The 20,951-nt window shown below is 44.5% G+C and overlaps 1 protein-coding gene across 1 annotated transcript in view; it reads right to left on the reverse strand.

Annotated features, from left to right (window-relative positions):
• The window catches only part of kcnh5b (potassium voltage-gated channel, subfamily H (eag-related), member 5b), a 158,212-nt gene that overhangs the window by 112,833 nt on the left and 24,428 nt on the right, over nucleotides 1-20,951 (reverse strand). Inside the window, exons 7-9 of the mRNA XM_079528164.1 lie at nucleotides 18,316-18,708; nucleotides 1,634-1,791; nucleotides 1,253-1,524 (exon numbers count right to left, since the gene is read on the reverse strand). Coding sequence (XP_079384290.1) covers nucleotides 1,253-1,524; nucleotides 1,634-1,791; nucleotides 18,316-18,708 — 823 coding nt within the window. The remainder of the gene's footprint in view (nucleotides 1-1,252; nucleotides 1,525-1,633; nucleotides 1,792-18,315; nucleotides 18,709-20,951) is intronic.

Consider the following 20,951-nt stretch of genomic DNA (forward strand, 5'->3'; position numbering starts at 1 on the left):
TTGTCTTTAAAGATGTGAAAATCCTATAAATAAAGTTATAAAAAGAGATGATACAGGCAATTAACCACAGTAGTGCATGTCATTCATCACAGTTAGTGGTCAGGAGGTACACACACACCCCACTAAACGGGTGCTCGAACAAAAGAGAATAACTGAAAAGAAGGTGGAAGTCTGCACCCCGTTTTCATCATAGTTGTCACATTCTAATCTTCCGTTATTACTCTTGTACTCAGTTAATTACAGTCATCTCATCATTTTGCATGTTCCCCTGTGATCCGAGTTAAAGATACTGTACTTATAGAGCGTCGCAGTCCCGCCCCCGACGACAGGCCCGGAAGAGAATTCCCCATTCAAAAAGTATTTAGGCTATTTAAAGACCTTTTAAGCCTTGGACAAAGCCAACTTTTGTTGTGACAAATCATGAAACACAACGTTTTGGGCCGATCAAATAATTAGAAAGAAGAAAAGGGCAGGGTACAACACTTTTGTGTTTATTGCCATGATCTGTCATAACAAGAGTTGGCTTTGTCCCAGGCTTAAATGTCATTAAATAAATACTTGAAACGTCTGGGAAAACTGAATGTGGAATTATCTTCCGTCATGAAAGGGGGCGGGACTGTGACACTCTATATCCTGGGCACAAAGCCTGGGGTTGATCACACCAGACTAAATAGCAAGAAATGAAGTAAATGTGTTACTATAATCAATGGAACACTTGTCAAACAACAAGATGTATAAGCCATGACATCTTATAGAGTAGACCCCATATGGTCCCCCAGGGCCACTGAAATCCTTCATAAATGTCAGCTGTAACATTCATTCATTCATTCTCTACACCTGCCAGATCCTATACAGTAGGCCTATTCTTTATTGTGTACACTGGACAGGTACACAGTTGAATTATCATTGTTCATTTATCCATTTGTAACTCTGGTTACATCGAGTTCAAATTTAACTCTGTTAATGTAAAACATTAATGTAACAGGAGTTACAGTGCCAAGCTAATTAGCATACAGGATTTTACAGTGTATAGTGTGCATAACGGGACCAACACAGACAAAGAATCACTCAGACACATTTTAGACCAAACGCACAGAGAACATCCAAACCACTTCTTGCTGTGACGTGACAGAGCTCACCACTGAGCCACACACTTTGCCATTAAGTGAAAGCCAAGGAAAAGACAAGAGTGGCAGCAAAGCCATGTACGCTTCTTGCCAATATCAGGAGATAATAGTAAAACAACACTCACATCCGACCATCATCATGGCGACGGAGAAGATCTTCTCTCCATCGGTGGTAGGCGCGATGTTGCCGAAGCCGATGGTTGTGAGACTGGTCATGGTGAAGTACAGCGAGGTGATGTACAGAGAATCCTTCCCTGGCCCACCTTCCCATTGGCCAGAACCGCTGGCATTGTACCGGTAGGGAGAGCCGATGCTGAGAGCTAATTGGTAAAGCCAGCTGTCCATCTTGATGGTATTGGTGGCTCTGTCTATGACCTCGTAGTCACCGATGCTGTACCTGTAGGGAGAACGTTTTGCTTGGATTCACAAAATACAACCACGTGAAATTATTTGGCCAGCAAAAACAAATATTTGAATTCTAGATTATGACCAAAAAAAGCTGGTACCAGATGCAGGCAAGCCAGTGAGCCACCAGTCCAAACACACAGACCAGTAGCACCAGTACTGCTGCTCCATACTCCAGGTAGTGGTCGAGTTTACGAGCCACTCTGCCCAGACGCAGCAAGCGGACCACTTTCAGAGAACTGAACAGACTGCTGATACCCTAGAGAGAGAGAGAGGGAGAGAGAGAGAGAGAGAGAGAGAGAGAGAGAGAGAGAGAGAGAGAGAGAGAGAGAGAGAGAGAGAGAGAGAGAGAGAGAGAGAGAGAGTCATTAGAGAAACTCAACAGAAAAACTAGGAGTTAAACTGGGAGTGCCGGCCAGGTGCATGGCTCAATCAGTTAGTGTGCTCCTTGTGAGTGTGAGGACCCGGGTTCGATTGGGTCTCGTCTCTCTCTCCCCCTCTCTCCCCCTCTACCCTTTGTTTCCTGTTTCTCGAAACTGACCAATTAAATAAATCATAAAATGCCTAAAATAAATATGTGACAGGTAATGTGTGGGAACAATAGGTAGTTAACTCCCACCCCCAACCACTCCCCCACTACACTGTCATCTTTCAGTGGGGTCAGTTTAGTGGTTTTGCATGCTATCAGACGATTTAATAGTCGTCATCAGCTCTTATCAAGAAAGACCATGCAATGAAGCCAGTAGGGACATTTCCTACATATTGACGTTGTTGTCAGCCATTCTCCGACTTGGTTGCGTTGTCCGACTACTAACTAACCTAAACCTAACCTCAGTCTTAACTGGCAACTTAAGTAAACATAAAGCGAAGTTGTTGTATAGTGCAGTTCCGCGTTGGTTTCACTTCGGCGCCAGGAGTTTCACTTCCGTGTTTCCTATTCGCCTACCTAGCATGTAGGAAATGTCCATATTGCTCAGCATTGTTTGAAGGAGAATATAGGTGATTATCGGTTGATAACATCCGAAGCGGGTGGGCAGTTGACCCTCAGGAAACTAACTTGACAAGGCTGACATAATTAAATGTACAAAATAAACTACCGTATAATTGCAAAAATAAACACTAAAAAGGTGGAAATGTACATGTTACAATAGGCTTTTAAGCTTAAAGTATTGTGCTAAATTGTTTATTACATTATTAAACCAACAGACATAAAGCTGTCTAAAGCAAAGGTAGAGAGAAAGTCAATACAAAACCTAACCTCCCATCTTTTTTCTAAATACAAGAACGTTCGGTACAACAACCTAGTTGGACCCAGGCAAATCTGGCGACCTCAGAACCGTCGGACCTACCAGGTATTTCTGGCCACCAGAACCTACTCGGCCACATTTGACGTCTCAGAGGTACCAAGACTAGGGGGGCAATGATTTACAATTCTGTCCCTAAAGCCCAAACCACACCAATAATTTGCCATGCAACTCCTTTGAACATGCAACTACTTGCAACTACCTGCGACAGAATGGTGCTTTAACTGGGCATATCACACACGTGCAGAGGTGCGCCGAGTTGCAATGAATATCAGTTCCCACAGCAATGGCGACTTGACACAAACGACACACACATACACACACACCAGATCCGGCTAGTGTGACACTCACACAGCCGGACGGATTACGGAAACAACGGAAACAACGCGTTTTATCTTTTCTCATGCAAATAAAGCTCCTTTGAATTGACTCACTTGCGACGCAATGCATGTGCTGACGTGCAACGGGACATATCAGACCGCTGTGATGAACGCTAAAACAGTTGTTTGTTTCTGTGATTACTTAGGCCTACAGCATAAGGTAAGGAAAACGAAACTGATTGTTCTCACAAAGCGGTCCGCTTTAACCGAGTGTTCTGCCTAAAAAAGGGTATCCCACAGTCACTTGCGGTGCAACATAAAAACATCAAGCCTATATAATAAACATAAAAACACCAAAACGAAGACACAGCATGAGCTCCAGTATATACTGTATGCATCAGTCGTTACCACACATATCTATAAAAGTGCCATGGTGCAATCCGTTACCAGCCCAGTTTGAATAAAGTTGTGCATTTCAAAATGTTGATTTTACAGAGCGCATACCATTCTTCTTTTACCCTCTCGTTCTCCTCCTCTTCTTTGTCTCACCTAAACTCTCCACCCCCCACCACCTCCTCCATGTCTCCCTCCACTTTCTTTCCCTTCCAACAGACATCTACTGTGTTTGGTTAGACATTTCCTCCCACAGTTTTGTGCTATGGGAAGATCCTCCATAAAATGATTTTTTTTAATTTACATTCATAGTGATATTAGTTTATGAGAAAATACAGCGAAGAAATTACAGTATCTGCATTGCAAAGGCATAATTGACATTTTAATATAAAATGCAAGGAACCCAATAAATATCTGAATGCATTAGAGTCAGCAATGTCTGACAGATGTGTCTGTCTGTACCGTTTGTACCATCTGTTTGTGTCTTTACACAAAGTGTCCACTAGAGGTTGCTGAAGTGTCTCAACTATGCACACCTCTCGGTTGCCTAGTTGAATATTGTTTTAAGGCCTTAATGATTAATTAACACTAGTATGACTGAGAGGTCATTGTCTCCACCAGGCCGAAGGCATGGGGAGAGAGTATGTTTTGTACTCCGTCCGTCCGTGTGTCCGTGTGTCCGTCCGTGTGTCCGTCCGTCCTTCCGTCTGTGAACAGCTAATCTCTGGCACCGTTAACCCGGTCGATGCCAAATTTTGCACACACACTCCCTGGATGCCAACGATGAACCTCTGCCCCAAAATTTCCAGAACGGCCTGTTATAGCGCCACCAGGAGGCCGCTTTGTGCAAAACAAGTTTTTGGACAGTACACCTACAGATGTTGTCCAAACATCACGCAAATTGGTACACAGTCTCTCTAGAGCCATTCAACGAAACATGTCTTTCAGATTTCTCAGACTCCATCCTGATTGGCTAAGATTGGCTTCCAAAGTTCGCAGGAGTGCTCAGTTTCAAACAAAAAGCTGCAAATCATGAACACATTGTGTGATTTCCGTGAAATTGTGCACGCACATTCCCACTAGGCAGAGGAGGAAATGCCACATGAACATTTTCAACTCAGCCTCATGGTGGCGCTATAACTGGCCGAAAAGTGTTTTTACCTCTAACTGCACGGATCTGTGGATAACTTTGTATGCCAACTCCCTAGAGGCCAAGGAAAAACCTTTGCCTGGAATTTTTCACATCTGCTCTTTATAGCGCCACCAGGAGGCCGACATATGTAAAACACATTTTCTAATATTACTCCTTCAGATTTTATCCAAATTTCACGCAAATCGGTACACATGCTCTTCATAGTCATGTGATCAAGACAGGTTTGTTTGATTTCTCATAATCCACCCTCATTGGCTACGATTGGCTTCTAAACTTTTCAGGAGTAGCCCGCTTTGTACCCGCTTTGTACAAATCGCCACAACTACTCAACGCAGCGTCCGATTGTGGTGAAACTGTGCATGCATATTCCCACTAGGCTTTGGAAGAAATGCCACTTGACAGTTTTCGAATCAGCCTCATGGTGGCGCTACAACAGGTCAAGCCGCGTCACACACACACACACACACACACACACACACACACACACACACACACACACACACACACACACACACACACACACACACACACACACACACACACACACACACACACGTTTATATTGCTCCTAAACATTTTGCCAAACATCACACACACACTCCTATCCTCCTGGTGGAGACCTGTGCCCAGAAGGGCACTTTTTCTAGTTTTGACCTATTCTTTTAGATTTTTAAGTTGATTATCTTTGCCCATGAAGCTTTCAGAAGGTTCCCCTTCCATTCCAGTACAGAGGACTGAGACTGGGGAGAGAGAGGAGGTGACATACACAACAGGTCTTGAGCCAGTTAACTATACTTGTTTTCTGAGTTCTGAGCTGTGTGAACTGTCACATGCATCTCAGGTGAGAGAAGACACTCAAGATTGTGAAAGCCCTCCTCCCTGGCCTGTGTGTGTGTGTGTGTGTGTGTGTGTGTGTGTGTGTGTGTGTGTGTGTGTGTGTGTGTGTGTGTGTGTGTGTGTGTGTGTGTGTGTGTGTGTGTGTGTGAGCAATATTCCTCTTCCTTTTTCCTTCCTCTACCCTTCTCTACATCCTCCTGAATACGACCCCAATCAGCAGGGGTCAATAGGTCGTACCCAGACATAGGGACATACATACAGACATACACACTCCGTCACTTAAAGGAGCGGTTGGCACCGCTCAATAAATCTTACATTTGATCTCATCCTAATACAGTATTATCCAAATTGTGTTGGGAGACACCAAAGCCCTGTGATAAGAGAAATGGAGCTGAGCGGCTATGAAACGAGGGAGAAACACCAGTGACATCCCACCGGAGCTAACCAATCGGTTAGCCTGCAGCATCACACAGCTCATTGGACATGTGAGTGGGTATATGTACTGAACGGAACACATAACAGGATCAATATAACAATGGTTTTAGAGTGGGAGTGTTGGGAATAAATGAGTCCCTTTGACAGTTGGCATGCACATGATGGGCACACACGTGGGTATGACAATATGCACACTTACACGCCACATAATACATATCAATACTTAATATGCATGTGCATGCTGTGCATCATGTACAATTATACATGCACGGATACGACGGCACGTGTCCACAAACTGTACACGCACTTATCCTTGCACAGTTTCAAAATATAGTACACACACAATATACAGTACAAACATTGGTATCCAAACACACATTATGCGCGCACACACACACACACACACACACACACACACACACACACACACACACACACACACACACACACACACACACACACACACACACACACACACACACACACACACACACACACACACACACACACACACACTCAGCTGTCTTTTCTCCTCTTCCTCGCTGTAACTGACACATGCCCTCCAAATGGAGCCTCAGTGTTTTGTTTCTATCTTTCCCCAAACAGGACAAACTCACCAAGGCGACTGGCTGACAGCAAAAGCTCAAAACAAACAAAGAGAATTATTATAAATAAAAAAAACTGCTGTTGAGTGAGAAAGCCCTGAGTATTGTACCTATATATACAGTATTATCCTAACGAATGCTGGAGGAGTGGAGTTTTGTATGGGTGTGGACAGAAACAGCGTGTACAAACACAGCCTAAATGTTTGCCAGCGTTGGTGTCAATTAAAGCCAGCTTCCCTTGGCGGTGAAGTGGTGTTGGATAAAAGCAGATGAAAGCCCCAGTGTTATGTGACACCGTTCATAGTGAAGTTACAGTATGTAAAACAAGATATTGATAATGTAAGTCTTGCCCAAGTATGGAGGGACAGTAGGACTGTGGATCTGAGAACTGTGGCATTATGGCATACATTGTATATTTGATACAAATCAAATGATAAAAAGACAACAGCGTATACATAAGGTGTGTGCTCAAAAAACAAAAAAGAAGATGAGGCATAACAGTCTCTTGGGCATGTAACTTAGCAGCAGATATATACTGTAGCAATACTGTAGCAACAGATAACAAATATCACAGTCTCTTGTGCAAGTAAGGGACATACCTAGATATCAAACATAAGTATAAAAGTGAAGTGCAACAGCAATGGAGTGTATTCATAATCTTAAAGTGACAATGCAAACACTGACATGGTGACAGGGCTCCGTTTCTTCGGGTCAGCATCATTATTCCGGCGGCGCATTATTCTGACGGCACATTGGTCCGACTCGCCCCATTAACCCATTCTGGACGGGAACCCCTTTAGCTATTGCTCATAGCGCGGCACTCGGTCTCAATGGGTTAATAACCCTGTCCCGGACCCTAACCCTAAACGCACGCAAAGCCACGTTGTTGGACTAATGCGCCATCGGAATTACGGACGCCGCTTCTTCAACAGCCTAGTCTGAAACAATGTCTCTCTCTCTGGATCCAACCATCTCACACAAGGCTCAACTTCTCCGTCTATTCTCTTCTCAGTAACAAGTAAACAAATAAACAGAATGCAATGATGGTTGTGACACACACACACACACACACACACACACACACACACACACACACACACACACACACACACACACACACACACACACACACACACACACACACACACACACACACACACACACACACACACACACACACACACAGTAATTGTTGAAGACCAAATTCATTTTATGAAGTGTTACTCAGGATTTGTTGTTGATTTACTTTACTGCAACCTTCACAGCAGCTACAGAAAAAAACTCTTCAGTTAACTTTCTCCCTCTCCAGTCCATGTGCAGCTTTCAAAAGTTTTTTGTTTGTCTATCTCAATGCCCAGGTGTACCTAATTAGTCAGCTACCTATGGCAGAGCTTAAAAGGACCAATCCCTGTCCCCGCTCCACCTCAATGGTGGCAGCTGTACAGTTTTATTTTATTTATATAGCTTCTTCATACAGTACTTCACCCTTTGTAGAAGGAGGTGCACTCACTCACTCACTCACTCACTCACTCACTCACTCAAGCTCAGGTAGCTTTCTCTCTGGTGCCGAGTACCAGCCTCCTTGCATGCTCCCCACTGCTCTGTGCATCGCTGTAGGTTTTCTCTGCTTTTTCATTTCATTTCTTCATTTTTCATACTCTCTCTGGACTTCTGTCCTCACTCCAAGTCTCCAAACCGACTCCCTTCCAAGGCCTAAACATCAGTTTTGAAGCGCACTATATTCAGCCAAAATATAAAGACGATTGATTAGTGATCAGTGTCATGCAGCTTACATGTCGCCGACTCTGTCCATGCGACTGAGAGTGTAAAATGGAACTGATCACTGTAAAATCAAATGCTAATTTGTCCATTTGTAACTCTTGAGTGTACACAAATTGGACTTCCTCTCTTTCATTGGTGTCGCCTGCAGGTTGCACCTAAACCCTAACCTTTAACCTCACAAACACTATGCCTAAACTAAACCTAACCTTAACCCTAACCTCACAAACACTATGCCCAACCCTAACCTTAATCCTAACTTCACAAGAAATTATGCCTAAACTTAACCTCAAAACCCTGTAGACCTGGGCAAAACACAGGGGAAAAAGTCTCCCGTATACATGGTATACGCTTGTGGTCCAGCCTCTTCAGCCTCTGTCCATCTGCCTGATTTACACTTACAGTCGCTGCATGCCAAAAATAGCCGATCTGTAAGCTCACGACACATTGTGAAACCCGTGCACAACCAAGTATAAAATGACAGGTCCTAGTTCTACTGGATCTATTCTTTACTAATAGGCCTTCCTAACATTTTTGTGAAGTTTTTATTTGTTGACGAAATTGTCAATATATTCATCATAATCATAATTGCAGCTTAGCTACAGTATAATTTTGCTTTCTTCAGTGAAAAAGGGTAGTCTACAAACTTTTTTGTCATAGTTTTTAGTCAACGAAATTAACACTGCTCTCTCTCGCTCTCTCTCATATATCCCAAGCTTCAAAGCAGTTGTCCTGTGGGACCCAGGCAGCTCAGGGCTCATATGTAAATGTCAGTATAGTCTCTACCCACAGTGATGGCAGATGAAAAGAGCATGAGTCAAGACTCCGCAACACGTGGAACCACCTCCCCCGAAAAAACAGCCTATTTAGCACCTGTTTAACAAAACATGGCCTCAGGAAAGTAACACATGCTGAGGGTTGTAATCTTGTGTAAAACATCAGGAAGAGAGGAAGCGTAGTGCACAGAACGATACCCCCAGCATTGAAACGAGGCTACGGAAAGTCAATAAGCTGAATGTCTCAATGTGTGAAGTATGGCCCTCATTTATCAACCGTGCGTACGCCAAAATATGGGTGCACGCCGAAATTACCGCAATTTCCGCCATTTACCATTTCCGCCAAAGCTTGAAATTGATCGTGTGCCAAGACAAAAATCACGTCTGGTCGGGAGCTGTCGTACGCTTTGTCCTCACCTGTTTTTCTGTCGTAGAACAGCGGAGCAGCATTGTTTGACTAGCTGAGAGGCTGTCACAGGCATCGAAACATATGTATTCACTCCTAAAATGTTTATATAAAACTGTATACTGTAGGTATGGGCTACATACCAAAAAAAAAGAAAAAAGTAAAAGAATACATCAACGATGTGTCTTTGTGTCAGGGGGTGGGTAGCGCATCCCCGGCCGATAGGTGTGAAGTGTGAACGGTTTGGGGGTCCATTTAAAACAAAGGCGGCTTGCATGCTGTGGTTTAAACCAGAAATTTGCATGCACAAGGGCTGCCAAAGTAGGCTATCTTTTATTGTTTTGTGAGGCGGGCAGCAAGGTAAGCGAGGCGAGAGGAGGAAAACAGACAGGGTAGGCCTTCAGCTTTATTTAATTCATGCAGGTGTTCGTTCTTTCTTTCTTTATACAACACACCAGTTGGGCTTGCAAGTTGCATGTGCGTGCGTGCGTCTGTGTGTGTGTATGAGAGGGGGGGTGAGGCGGGCAGCAAGGCAATGTAACTATGGTTTCCAAGGTCGTACTGCAGTTGTTCATGTTGCAAAAATGAGGGCGAGGCTTGATTTCATAGGGCGTGCCAGATAGATTTCAGCCGTCACATTTATTAACGTCGGAACGAAATTAAGGAAGGATCAGCTGTTTGCGATCACTTTATAAATGCCGTGGTGACGTGGGTGTACTACGAAACCTACACTCGAATTTGGGGCAGATTTTACACTCAATTGATAAATGAGGGCCTATGTCTTGAGACCACAGACAGCAGTTCACACGATACACCAAAACAAAACAAAAAATCTAATCATACATGGGGAACGGTGTGGCTCCAATGTGGATCTTGGACTTAATATGGCCAACCAGCCGTTTTCACTTAAAGTTGAATATAAAAAAGATGTGTGGCACCTACAAAAAATGTCTATAAAACATGCAGAATATGGAAATGTGTTCAGTGTCCAAATTGTACTAAGAGTGGTCATCTGCCTTTTCTTATTTCATCCCTCCATCGGACCACCACCTCCTTTCCTCCTTCAACATCCCTCCATCTCTTTATCTCGTTCAGCAGACTGTTGTAGTCTGACGTACTCATATCCATAATTATGTTGGTCTCCATCCCTCCATCTGTGTTATCTTCTATCCATCCAGCAGTAAGGAAACCCGTGATGATGAGTCTAACAGCAGCCTAACTTATCTCTCAAGAGTGTCAACCCCCTACTGCTCTCTCTCTCCATACTGTACGTCAATCCCTCCATACATCAGTCTCTCTGCTCCTCTGTCTCTCCATATGTCAATCTCTGCTGTCTCTCTGCCCCTCTCTATCCATTTACTCTGTTCCTCTCTCTCTCATATTCAGCAGCTGTTTGTCTCTCTGCCTAGCGCCTTAACTCTCACTACCAACACATACACACACACACACAACCAACGCATTCTCTTGGGACGGATTTGATCAAACGGCAATCATTTGACGTCTCAGGGGTACCCCCGACGGCACGTTGAATAGAGGGGATATGAGTTACAATTCTGTCCCTAGCGTCATTTTAACTCGTTTGTTCTCAGACTGGATTTATATAGTGTGTTTCAGTCTAATATGCACTCAACTTTTGTGTAGTGCCGACATGCACTGAACCACCCTATTTATCTAGAGCTGCAACTTTATCCAGTTGTATTTATCCATTACAAATATCAATGTTGCTGGCCACCATGAAATCTATCACATTAAAGGGATAGTTCACCCAAAAAACAATCTATCGATTACCCACCCCATGAACCATTCCTAATCCCATAATTTGATGACCAGCAGTGTATCCAGTAGAAGATTTAATTTGATCATTGCTAATGATCAGGCATTTCACAGCATCATAGTATGATATACTGTACAGTTGCTGTATTCAACGCATGTGATGTAATGTTAATTTGTATAACCCATCTCTCTCTCTCTCTCTCTCTCTCTCTCTCTCTCTCTCTCTCTCTCTCTCTCTCTCTCTCTCTCTCTCTCTCTCTCTCTCTCTCTCTCTCTCTCTCTCTCTCTCTCTCTCTCTCTCTCTCTCTCTCTCTCTCTCTCTCTCTCTCTCTCTCTCTCTCTCTCTCTCTCTCTCGTGCGGATGTGTGTGAGTGAGGAGCGTGGTGCGGAGTGAGGTTACGGAGTGAGTGTTTGGTCTATCTATACTCTGTCTATGCTTGCTTTTCTATCTCGCTAGTGTTGGGTTTTGCGGTTTTTGCACTGGTCTAGTGTTTAAACTGCTGTTGGTGGTTTTGTGTTTGCTGCGCGCTGTCGGCTGTCGCCGTCGCCATGGCTTTCACAACTCTCACAAGGAAGCATGGTTTTAAGATCTCGCCAGCTTTCCCGTGTTCTGTAGAGGACTGTAGTTTAGCGGTCGCAAAAGTAGTCGGACCCGCTAGCGTTAAATCTGCTGCCAGGATGAATGGTGGCGTTGTGATATTTGTCGATGGGATGAATAAAGCAAACGCTGTGATCGAGAGGGGCGTTGAGATAAAGGGCACGCTTGTGAAAGTAACGCCACTCGCAATGCCATCGAGTAAAGTGTTTCTGTCAAACGTCCCCCCATTCATTGATGATGAACTGATAGTGAGAGAGTTGACCAAGTTTGGGAAGGTGGTGTCGCCGATTAAAAAGCTCCCGTCAGGGTGTAAATCACCTGAGTTGCGACATGTTGTTTCTCACAGGAGAATGCTGTTCATGATTTTGAGAAACAGGAGTAAAGAGCTGATTACAGGCTTTAAGATCAAAGTCGACAATTTTGAATACACTTTATTTGCTACAACCGAGAATATGAAGTGCTTTGGCTGTGGGGTGGAAGGGCACTTGATAAGGTCCTGTCCAGAGAGGGTTGTTGACTCTGGCGAGGGGACAAGCAATGCTACCAGGGGGGGGGAGGGGGAGTAATCCCTGGGGAAAAAATGTTGAAAAGGAGATGGGAAACGTTAATGGGGATGGTACTGGGAGTGGGCAGGTGGGTGAAGATGAAGGAGTAAATGCTGAACCCGGTTTGTTGGCAGAGAATGTCAATAAAGATGGGGGGGGGAACTGAGCAAACAGGTGAAGATGAAGGGGAAAAAGAAAATAGCCAGCAGGAAAACAGTGGAGGTGAAGGAGAAATGGTTAATGCTGAACCTGTGGCTGACACAAGTTCCCAAGAGGACAGTAGTCCTCCTGTCAGTCAAGTGGAGGAGGGAGGGGCTAAAGTAGCTGACATGGAGATGGGGGCTGAGGAGGAAGGGGTGAAGGTGGTGGGGCAGAAAAGAAAGGCAAAAGGTTCAAATGGGACAAAAGCAAAAAAAGTGACCGAGGGGGAAAGAGAACTCAATTCAGACGATAGTACTTGTGGTTGGGTGAGCGATGATGAAACATGTGTAAAAAAGAAAAATGTCTATGGGGTGTCAGAAATGAAACGTTTTTTGCAGAAAACAAAAAACAAGAGACTGATCGATGTTGAAAAGTACTTCCCAGATAGTAAGGGTTTTGTGAAGGCTGCCAGGCAAAACATGAAGTTAACAGAAGGAGTATGCTTTACCAGGCAAGAGATTTTCAGAGTGAAGAAACTGGTGCAGAGGGTTGATGCGGATTTAGAATGGTGATGGTGGTGGTGCCGCTGGGTTCCTTCTGTGCGCTGGGTCCTCTTTTGCATTTGGTTTTGTCTTTAATGGACATGAAGATGAACTGGACAATGATACAGCCAGCCACTTGTGAGGTGGGTTGGCTTTGGTTGACTGGACAATGGTGGAGCGGCTGTAGCCCGCTACGAGTGCTACGCGTAGACTCTGATTCTCAGATGGACCTCTGGTTGGAAGGGCCAGGATGGACCTTCATCACAGTCCAACATCGAGGCTCACTCACAGCCTGTGTGACAGTGGTCATGGTGGAACTGTTGGATGTAGCTGGTCAAAGCTTGGTGGATGAAGGAGCAATAGCTGATCTGCTGGGGCTGATATCATCTTGCCGTGTGGGTTGTTTACCAGAACTGTGCATCAAAAAACTGTCTATGAAAGATACTGAACATGAGAATCACAGGAGGGGAGAGGAAAGTGGACTTGTACTGTACTGTTGTGTTGTGTCCAGAGACAGGCTGGGTGTGGAGGAGGACTCGGCGTATAGGGGGGGGGTTCAGGGGCGACAGCAGCATGTCACTGGCTGAACCCTCTGCATTGGTTTGTTGCAGCAATGGTTTTTGATTATGAATAATGATGTTTTGTTTTGTTTCGAGTTTTATGCTAAATGCCATTGGTACATGAATGTTTGACTGAAAACAAGTAAAGCGTTTGCTGTTCTTTTTTAGTTTGTAAATAAAAAGGTTTTATAAAAAGTCAAAAGTCTCTCTCTCTCTCTCTCTCTCTCTCGCTCTCTCTCTCTCTCTCTCTCTCTCTCTCCTCCCCCCCCCTGTTGTGGTAAAGGTCAGGGCAGATTAGGCCATGCTGAGTTTAGCCCGGAGCCATGGAGCTGTGTGCTCTCAGAGCCACCCCCCGAGGGCCCTTCAGCCCCAGCAGGGGGCCTCCTGTCTGACTCATGGGGGGCCTCTCTCCTCCCTGCCCCCATGCCTCCTGGGTGATGCTGCTGCCTTCATGGATCCTCAGTTCCATCCTCCCTCTGCAAGTCCTAGGGCCCCCCCCCCACCCCCAGATGTGTGGTTCAGCTGTCACTCCCCAGTCTTCCCCCTCTCTTTCCCTCTCACCCATGTTGTCTACTCCCCTCCCTTCCTCCCCCATCCTTACCCCTGTACTCATACTTATATTTCATCCTCGCTCTGCATGCTACTCCTCTTACTCTTACCTCTTACTCCCTCCCTATATCATCTCCTTTCCTCGCTCTCTTCACTTCCTCAGGGAACCTCACACAGCTTTCATAGTCCCAGTGTCACCCCCTGACTCATTCAAAACACACACACACACACACACACACACACACACACACACACACACACACACACACACACACACACACACACACACACACACACACACACACACACACACACACACACACACACACACACACACACACACACACACACACACACACACACACACACACACACACACACACACACACACACACACACACACACCACCCAGGGAGCATCGGTACAAACCTGGCTGTGAAAACGTTACATCATGTTGTTGTTTCACACTGACACTCTGTTACTGTTATCTCTGCGTGTGTGTGTGCGTGTGTGTGTGTGTGCGTGCGTGCGTGCGTACGTGCGTGCGTGCATCGGCGCGTGTTTGTGGGCGCCTGCATGCGTGCGTGCGAACCATGTGTGCATATCACTGACGACACGTGGCATTACACATTTTTAAAACATACCTGCAGGCATGGCTTTTTCCAGTTGAGAGAGTAGCATGCCAACTTATGCCTGGGCTATACTTAGTTGCACGCGGGTGTCACGCACCGAATATAGCAGATCCACACGCTGACAATGTGTCGCGGCGCAAAACATTGTGAGCTTGTGGATGTGCCAATTGCGGTGCACCGAAAATAGCAGATCAAGTATTATTCAAGAACAGATCATGTGTTAGAAGTTAGAACACAAGCTTTAGCATGACAACAGATGTGCAATAACAAACCTGTTACTATTTCTTAACTGCACCTCACTTCACTCACACGCATCCATCCATCCATCCACTTAAGAGGGGGAAAAACCACCCCAGCAACAAACACGTCAATTTAGCAGAGAAAGAGAGGGGGGGCACACTCTCTAGAGGGAGCGAAAGAGCCATTCAGTAAATTTGCGCGCCATTGATTTCCACTCAACCCGTCTACCCTGCTCAATGCCTCAATGGAGTGGTTGGAACGCTGACAGACTCACCGCAGCCCAACAGGATGTTAGATAATCCATCAGTTACCTGCTGGGAGAGGGCAGCCACCTGAGCTAACACACAGCGCCAGTCCTACCAAATCCATTCCGTCTGATGGACCTCATATTTACCTGACTGCAGGAGAGAGCAGACCTCTAAATGGATACGACAAATGACATACACACACAAGTGCAGAGCTAATGAGAGAGACAGACACAACACATCCGTGGCAGAGGATGTTTGTTTATGTCAATAAACAGTAAATATGTATGCACACACACTCACTCACTCACACACACACACACACTCCCCCCTTGGGAGAGGATGTATGTTGATGTTCATAAACGGTAGATATAATGTATAAAAACACACGCACGCACACGTGTAGCCTTTCACAGAAAAACGATCGTATTGACACAACCATAACATTGTGGCTTTGTAAATGTGCATGCCCATACACAAACATGTGTACGAATGCACTGTATGTTATTGAAAGCATGCATACATTTGCACACACACACACACACACACACACACACACACACACACACACACACACACACACACACACACACACACACACACACACACACACACACACACACACACACACACACACACACACACACAATTGAGAGATGAACAGGAGACACTGTGTTCAGTACAGTCTATTGATTAGCCGCGTCTTTCAGCTTGAAGTCTAATTAATCATATACGCAATCAGGTGGAAAATAGCCTCCAATGAGCTCTAAAGCTGTATTGATGAAACTCCTTCCTATGTGATAGCTGAAAACGACCATGAAATATCCGAAGTCAATCAGGCCAGAAATAGACGAATTCAACAAGTTAGCAGTATAATTCATGCTAAGATTCCTCTAAACTAATTAAGCGCCTAGAAGTAGTTTGTTTTGCCAAAACTTCCCAAGCTCAAGGTGCCCAGCAAAAGCTCTGCAGAGAAAGAAAAATGTTGGATTTAAATGTTTTTGTATTTTCTTTCATCATGATCTTGGAAACTGTTGAATCAAGCTAAATGGGACAAAAACTGTTAAAGATGTTCTGCCAAAAATGAGCATTGCGCCTGTCACAGACATGCGCAGAGCAAGTTCTGCCAGGAAACTTTAATTGGGCCGCCTCAGCATCACTTTCACATGATTCACTTCGTCCTATCACACACTCATCCCATTTTCATACCGGCTATTTAAACTGGAAGTTTGCACCACTCAATCTGCTTGCTTACTTGCTGCTGCACACTGATACTGCTGCGCTGCTGCCTGCTTAAACTTTTGCTGCTTACCCTCCTCCACCCCAGCTACCTGTCGCTTTGGATCTACTGTTTAGTTAAGGGGGATTCAGAGTCCCTATGGCTGGGACTGATGCGCTTGATCTCAGTACCTACAAGCAGATCCAATTCATCGCCAAACCATAATAAATATATTGCTCATTTGTATTCAATAAATATATATTCCATCCATTCTTGAGTTGTCCTGACTGAATGGTTGTTGCCTAGTTATATTCTTTGGCGCTCATCAGCTTACAGCACTAACAGATGCTTGTAACCAATACTAATTCAAAATGCTGCACCAACATTATCTCCACCAAAAGGTCATGTTCCTTGTATTGTCATGACCAAAATCGATTAATGATTAATCACTGTTAAGAAATTCTTCAATTAACACAAAAGATGCTCGTGTCGAACGTTCCGCCAATTAGAATCCAACCGGCAACTGCTCCTGGCGGAACGCTCCGTCATATAAGCTTTATTATTGATATCAAAGGGATCTCGGAGTTCTTTATTTATTTTTTGCTTGGCCTTTCCTTCTTCAGCGATCCTAGTCCGGTTTCGAGCATGCGCGCTGCCGTTGACGCTAATATTTTAGCATCTAAAATGGACTCCCAAACCGGACGTGCATCACACTAAAACCAAGTAGATCTGGGTCGGCAGTTAAGTGTTGGCACTTGCGTCCACCAGGTGGCAGTGATACGGTTAAACTTAACAGTTAACAATATATTGAAAATGATGTGGTTCTATCATTGGGCGTTTTCTGTGAATGTAATGCTGTCTGCGAAGGAACAGCTAGTTAAAAAAGTCCCCCCCACCTTGGTAGCCACTGCTTTTGCATGTGATGTGACAGACAAGAAAGTGCACTTTTCATTTAATTTTATTCCTCATAAAATATGCCATTGCCCTGTATGTAAAATGGTCAAATAAATATTTGATTAAAGAATATAATATGCCCCTTTTGTATTCTTTCTGAATATCAGCAAAATGTAAATTTCCCAACACGCCCTTTTCAACCAAATCAAAGCACCTCTTATCAGTAAACTCAGTGTATACTCTGCTCAGACGAACCACAAACTCACAACACACTACTGTTTCATGCATGGGGGAGAAAATAATCTCACGCCAGTTAAAACGTTAACTTGAAACAAAAGGTACTCAGCTGTTAATTTCCTTGCCTAATGAATAATAAATTTACAGGCAAGCAGACTTCATGTTCTACTGAACAATTTGTATAGCTGTGTGTGTGTGTGTGTGTGTGTGTGTGTGTGTGTGTGTGTGTGTGTGTGTGTGTGTGACACTCTTATGGCTACTAGCCTCCTGCAGAGCAGCGCCGTAAATTATTTAAAAAAATCACACATGTGTGAAGTAAGCAGTGCAACTGTACCGTGTGGGGGTCACTGGGGTCTCCCTGCAACATCCAGATCCCCAGGAACGTGCCCAGGGGGGCGGCCCGGTTCCGGCGCGCCACCCCGCGTCCAAAACGGTCGAGAAATTACGGAGTTATCGTGTTGCAGCTTTCAGTGCTGGGACGCGTACGTACGAGGACGCGTACACATACATAGGGACACACATAGCTCCGTAATGGAGCGGAGGCACCGCTCAAAAATAAATACAATTGAATGACTTTGATTTGGCCAACGAGCCCCTCACCTCATCCACGTTCTCAAACGCGTTGATGATGTCGTACGGCAGACAGGACAGCAGGTCGATCACGAACCACGTCTTCAGGTAGTTCATGCGGATCAGCTTGGGGTCGGAGATCACCTCGCCGCCGGGGCCCACGAAGGTGGTGTGGAAGTTGAGCACGATGTCCACCAGGAAGATGACGTCCACCACGCTGTCCAGCACCAGCCACACGATGTTGTTCTGCTTGGTCTTGAAGGACACGTTGTACGGCACCATGATGGCCGTGTAGAAGGTGAGGACGAGGATCACCCAGTCCCAGGTGGTCTTGAAGGTGCAGTAGTGGAGGATGATGTGTGGGGGGGTCTTGGGCGCCTCCTGCTTGTACTGGGGCAGGATGTCCGAGTTGAGCTGCAGCACCTAGTAATAATAATAATATAATACATTATATTTATAAGGCGCCTTTAGGGCACTCAATGTCGCCGTACAACAAGTTAAAAACAGTAGTACAAAACACAGTTTAAAAGCAACAGCAAAAACATGATGTACAGCTTGCAGCAGAAAACACAGAGATCAGCCATATGCCTGCCTAAACAGGTGGGTTTGAAATGTGGTGATTGAGTCCATGTTTCTTATATCAGGGGGAGGGAATGTGATGTGGGAGGGACAGGGACAGATGATACGATTTATACATGGTGATCATTTGAATTTTTGGTCTCAAGGGCTGAGTTCGATTGATCGATCAATACTTCAATAGATCGACAAAGAGAGTATATAAGTGAACCAATCAAATAATGAAAGAGAGAGAGAGAGAAAAACTTTGTCAACGTTTTTTAATAATCCTCTCCACAGCTGAATGTGATGAGAGGAGTGAAGTAGAATAGGGAGAGAGATTGTTTTGATGCATATTGCTCTCCATTTTCATCAGACTTTCTCTGCTGCTTTGCAAAGCAAGCTGTGACAAACCTCCTTATTACAGACTGTGAAAAGATTTAGTCTTTTACCAAGAGAAAGAGAGAGATAGTGTTAGGGATGGGCGTTTGGGAATTGGGCTGTGCTAGCGGTTAAAAGCAACTCACGATAGCGTGGTCACATTTATACAAATTAACATTACAGTGTACATCATCACGTGTGTTGAATACAGCTGAGTAGAGAGAGAGAGAGAGAGAGAGAGAGAGAGAGAGGGAGACCGGGAGAGTGAGCAAGAGGAAACATTTTCAAAGCAGAATGGAAGAGGTGGGAGTGAGAGAGCAGTAGAGGGGCTGGAGGGAGAAGAAAGGGAGATAGATAGAGTAGCTTAAATGAGAAGGGGAAGTTTTTCGGGTGCTCCATACTGTATAATCCTCCCAGCCATATCTCCTGTTGTGTCCTGTCTCTACACATAACACATTGTTTAAAATACACCATGGGTGTTTTTGAACTACCAGAATTGCCGCTACTACAACTAAACTATTACTACTACGACTGTATAGCACTAGTCACTTAATTGTGCTATAGAACCAGTGACTATAGTGTACACCGATCCTGGTACAGAACTTAGTAAGACAATTACAGACTGTACAGCAGGGGTGCCCAAAAGGTAGATCGCGATCAGCTCAAACCCACAATGTATTACTTTGTTTTCAAGATTGTTGTGCACAAACGTCAGTAGCATTACAAAGTTATGTACTGTGGAGTAAGGAAACAGCAAGACAGGAGACCTTGGGTGCGTCGAGGTAGTTTACTCACTTTCCACATACAAAATATTACAGTACACACTGTCGGTAGAAAGAAAAACCCTACCAATTCCATGTTCCTTCTATTTCCCATTCCAAGTGTGTTTGTCTTATGTCGTACTGTAGCCTATGTAACGCCAGACATATTTTGACAGCAGAAACTGCCTGTCATAATTTCTCCCCCCTCCCTATTCCAAAGCCCCCCCAGGTACATTATATATTTAAACTATTTTCAGCAACGGTACACTTATTTTTTCAGTGGGTAGATCTTGTTGAGCTGGTCATTTTGAAAGTAGATCTCACGTCATAAATGTGTGGGCACCCCTGCTGTACAGGATTGAATTACTAAGTATCTTACTATCATATTTGATTCTGATTTTATTGTTATCCACACTTTTGAGGAAACTTCAAATCAAATCAAACTGTATTTATTTCGTATAGCACATTTACAACAGCCAAGGCTGACCAAAGTGCTGAACAGGATAAAAACAAAACAACAGAACATAGCAATATAAAGCAATGGAAAAAGAGACAATAAAATACAATAGCACAGAGCAGGAAATCAGAATACAGGTAAATCAGGTGCAGTTAAAGGCGAGAACAGATGAGTTTTGGGAGAGAGAGAGAGAGAGAGAGAGAGAACTTGGATGTACTATTTCCACTGTTGTTGTGTATTGAACCTAATACCATTAGCAGGGCTCGATTATCCCTTGTAAGCATTGGGCAAGTTCCCTGGGGCACCAGCAAATGAGGGGCCACCAAATGGGAAGAAAAACAGCACATAGCCATGATTGAAAATATACCTGTGATCTGTCATAGCCTACACAAGAAATACTTTTTGGGTGTTTCAGGTCGATGAAGAAACGAAAAGTGACATTCAGTTGTCATACTCTGTAGTCTGTACTGTAATGGTTTGGTTTTGCGCGCAATCAGCATACAGGGCCTTTC

The sequence above is a fragment of the Electrona antarctica genome, assembly GCF_951216825.1.
Source record: "Electrona antarctica genome assembly, chromosome: 18".
Classification (NCBI taxonomy): domain Eukaryota; kingdom Metazoa; phylum Chordata; class Actinopteri; order Myctophiformes; family Myctophidae; genus Electrona; species Electrona antarctica.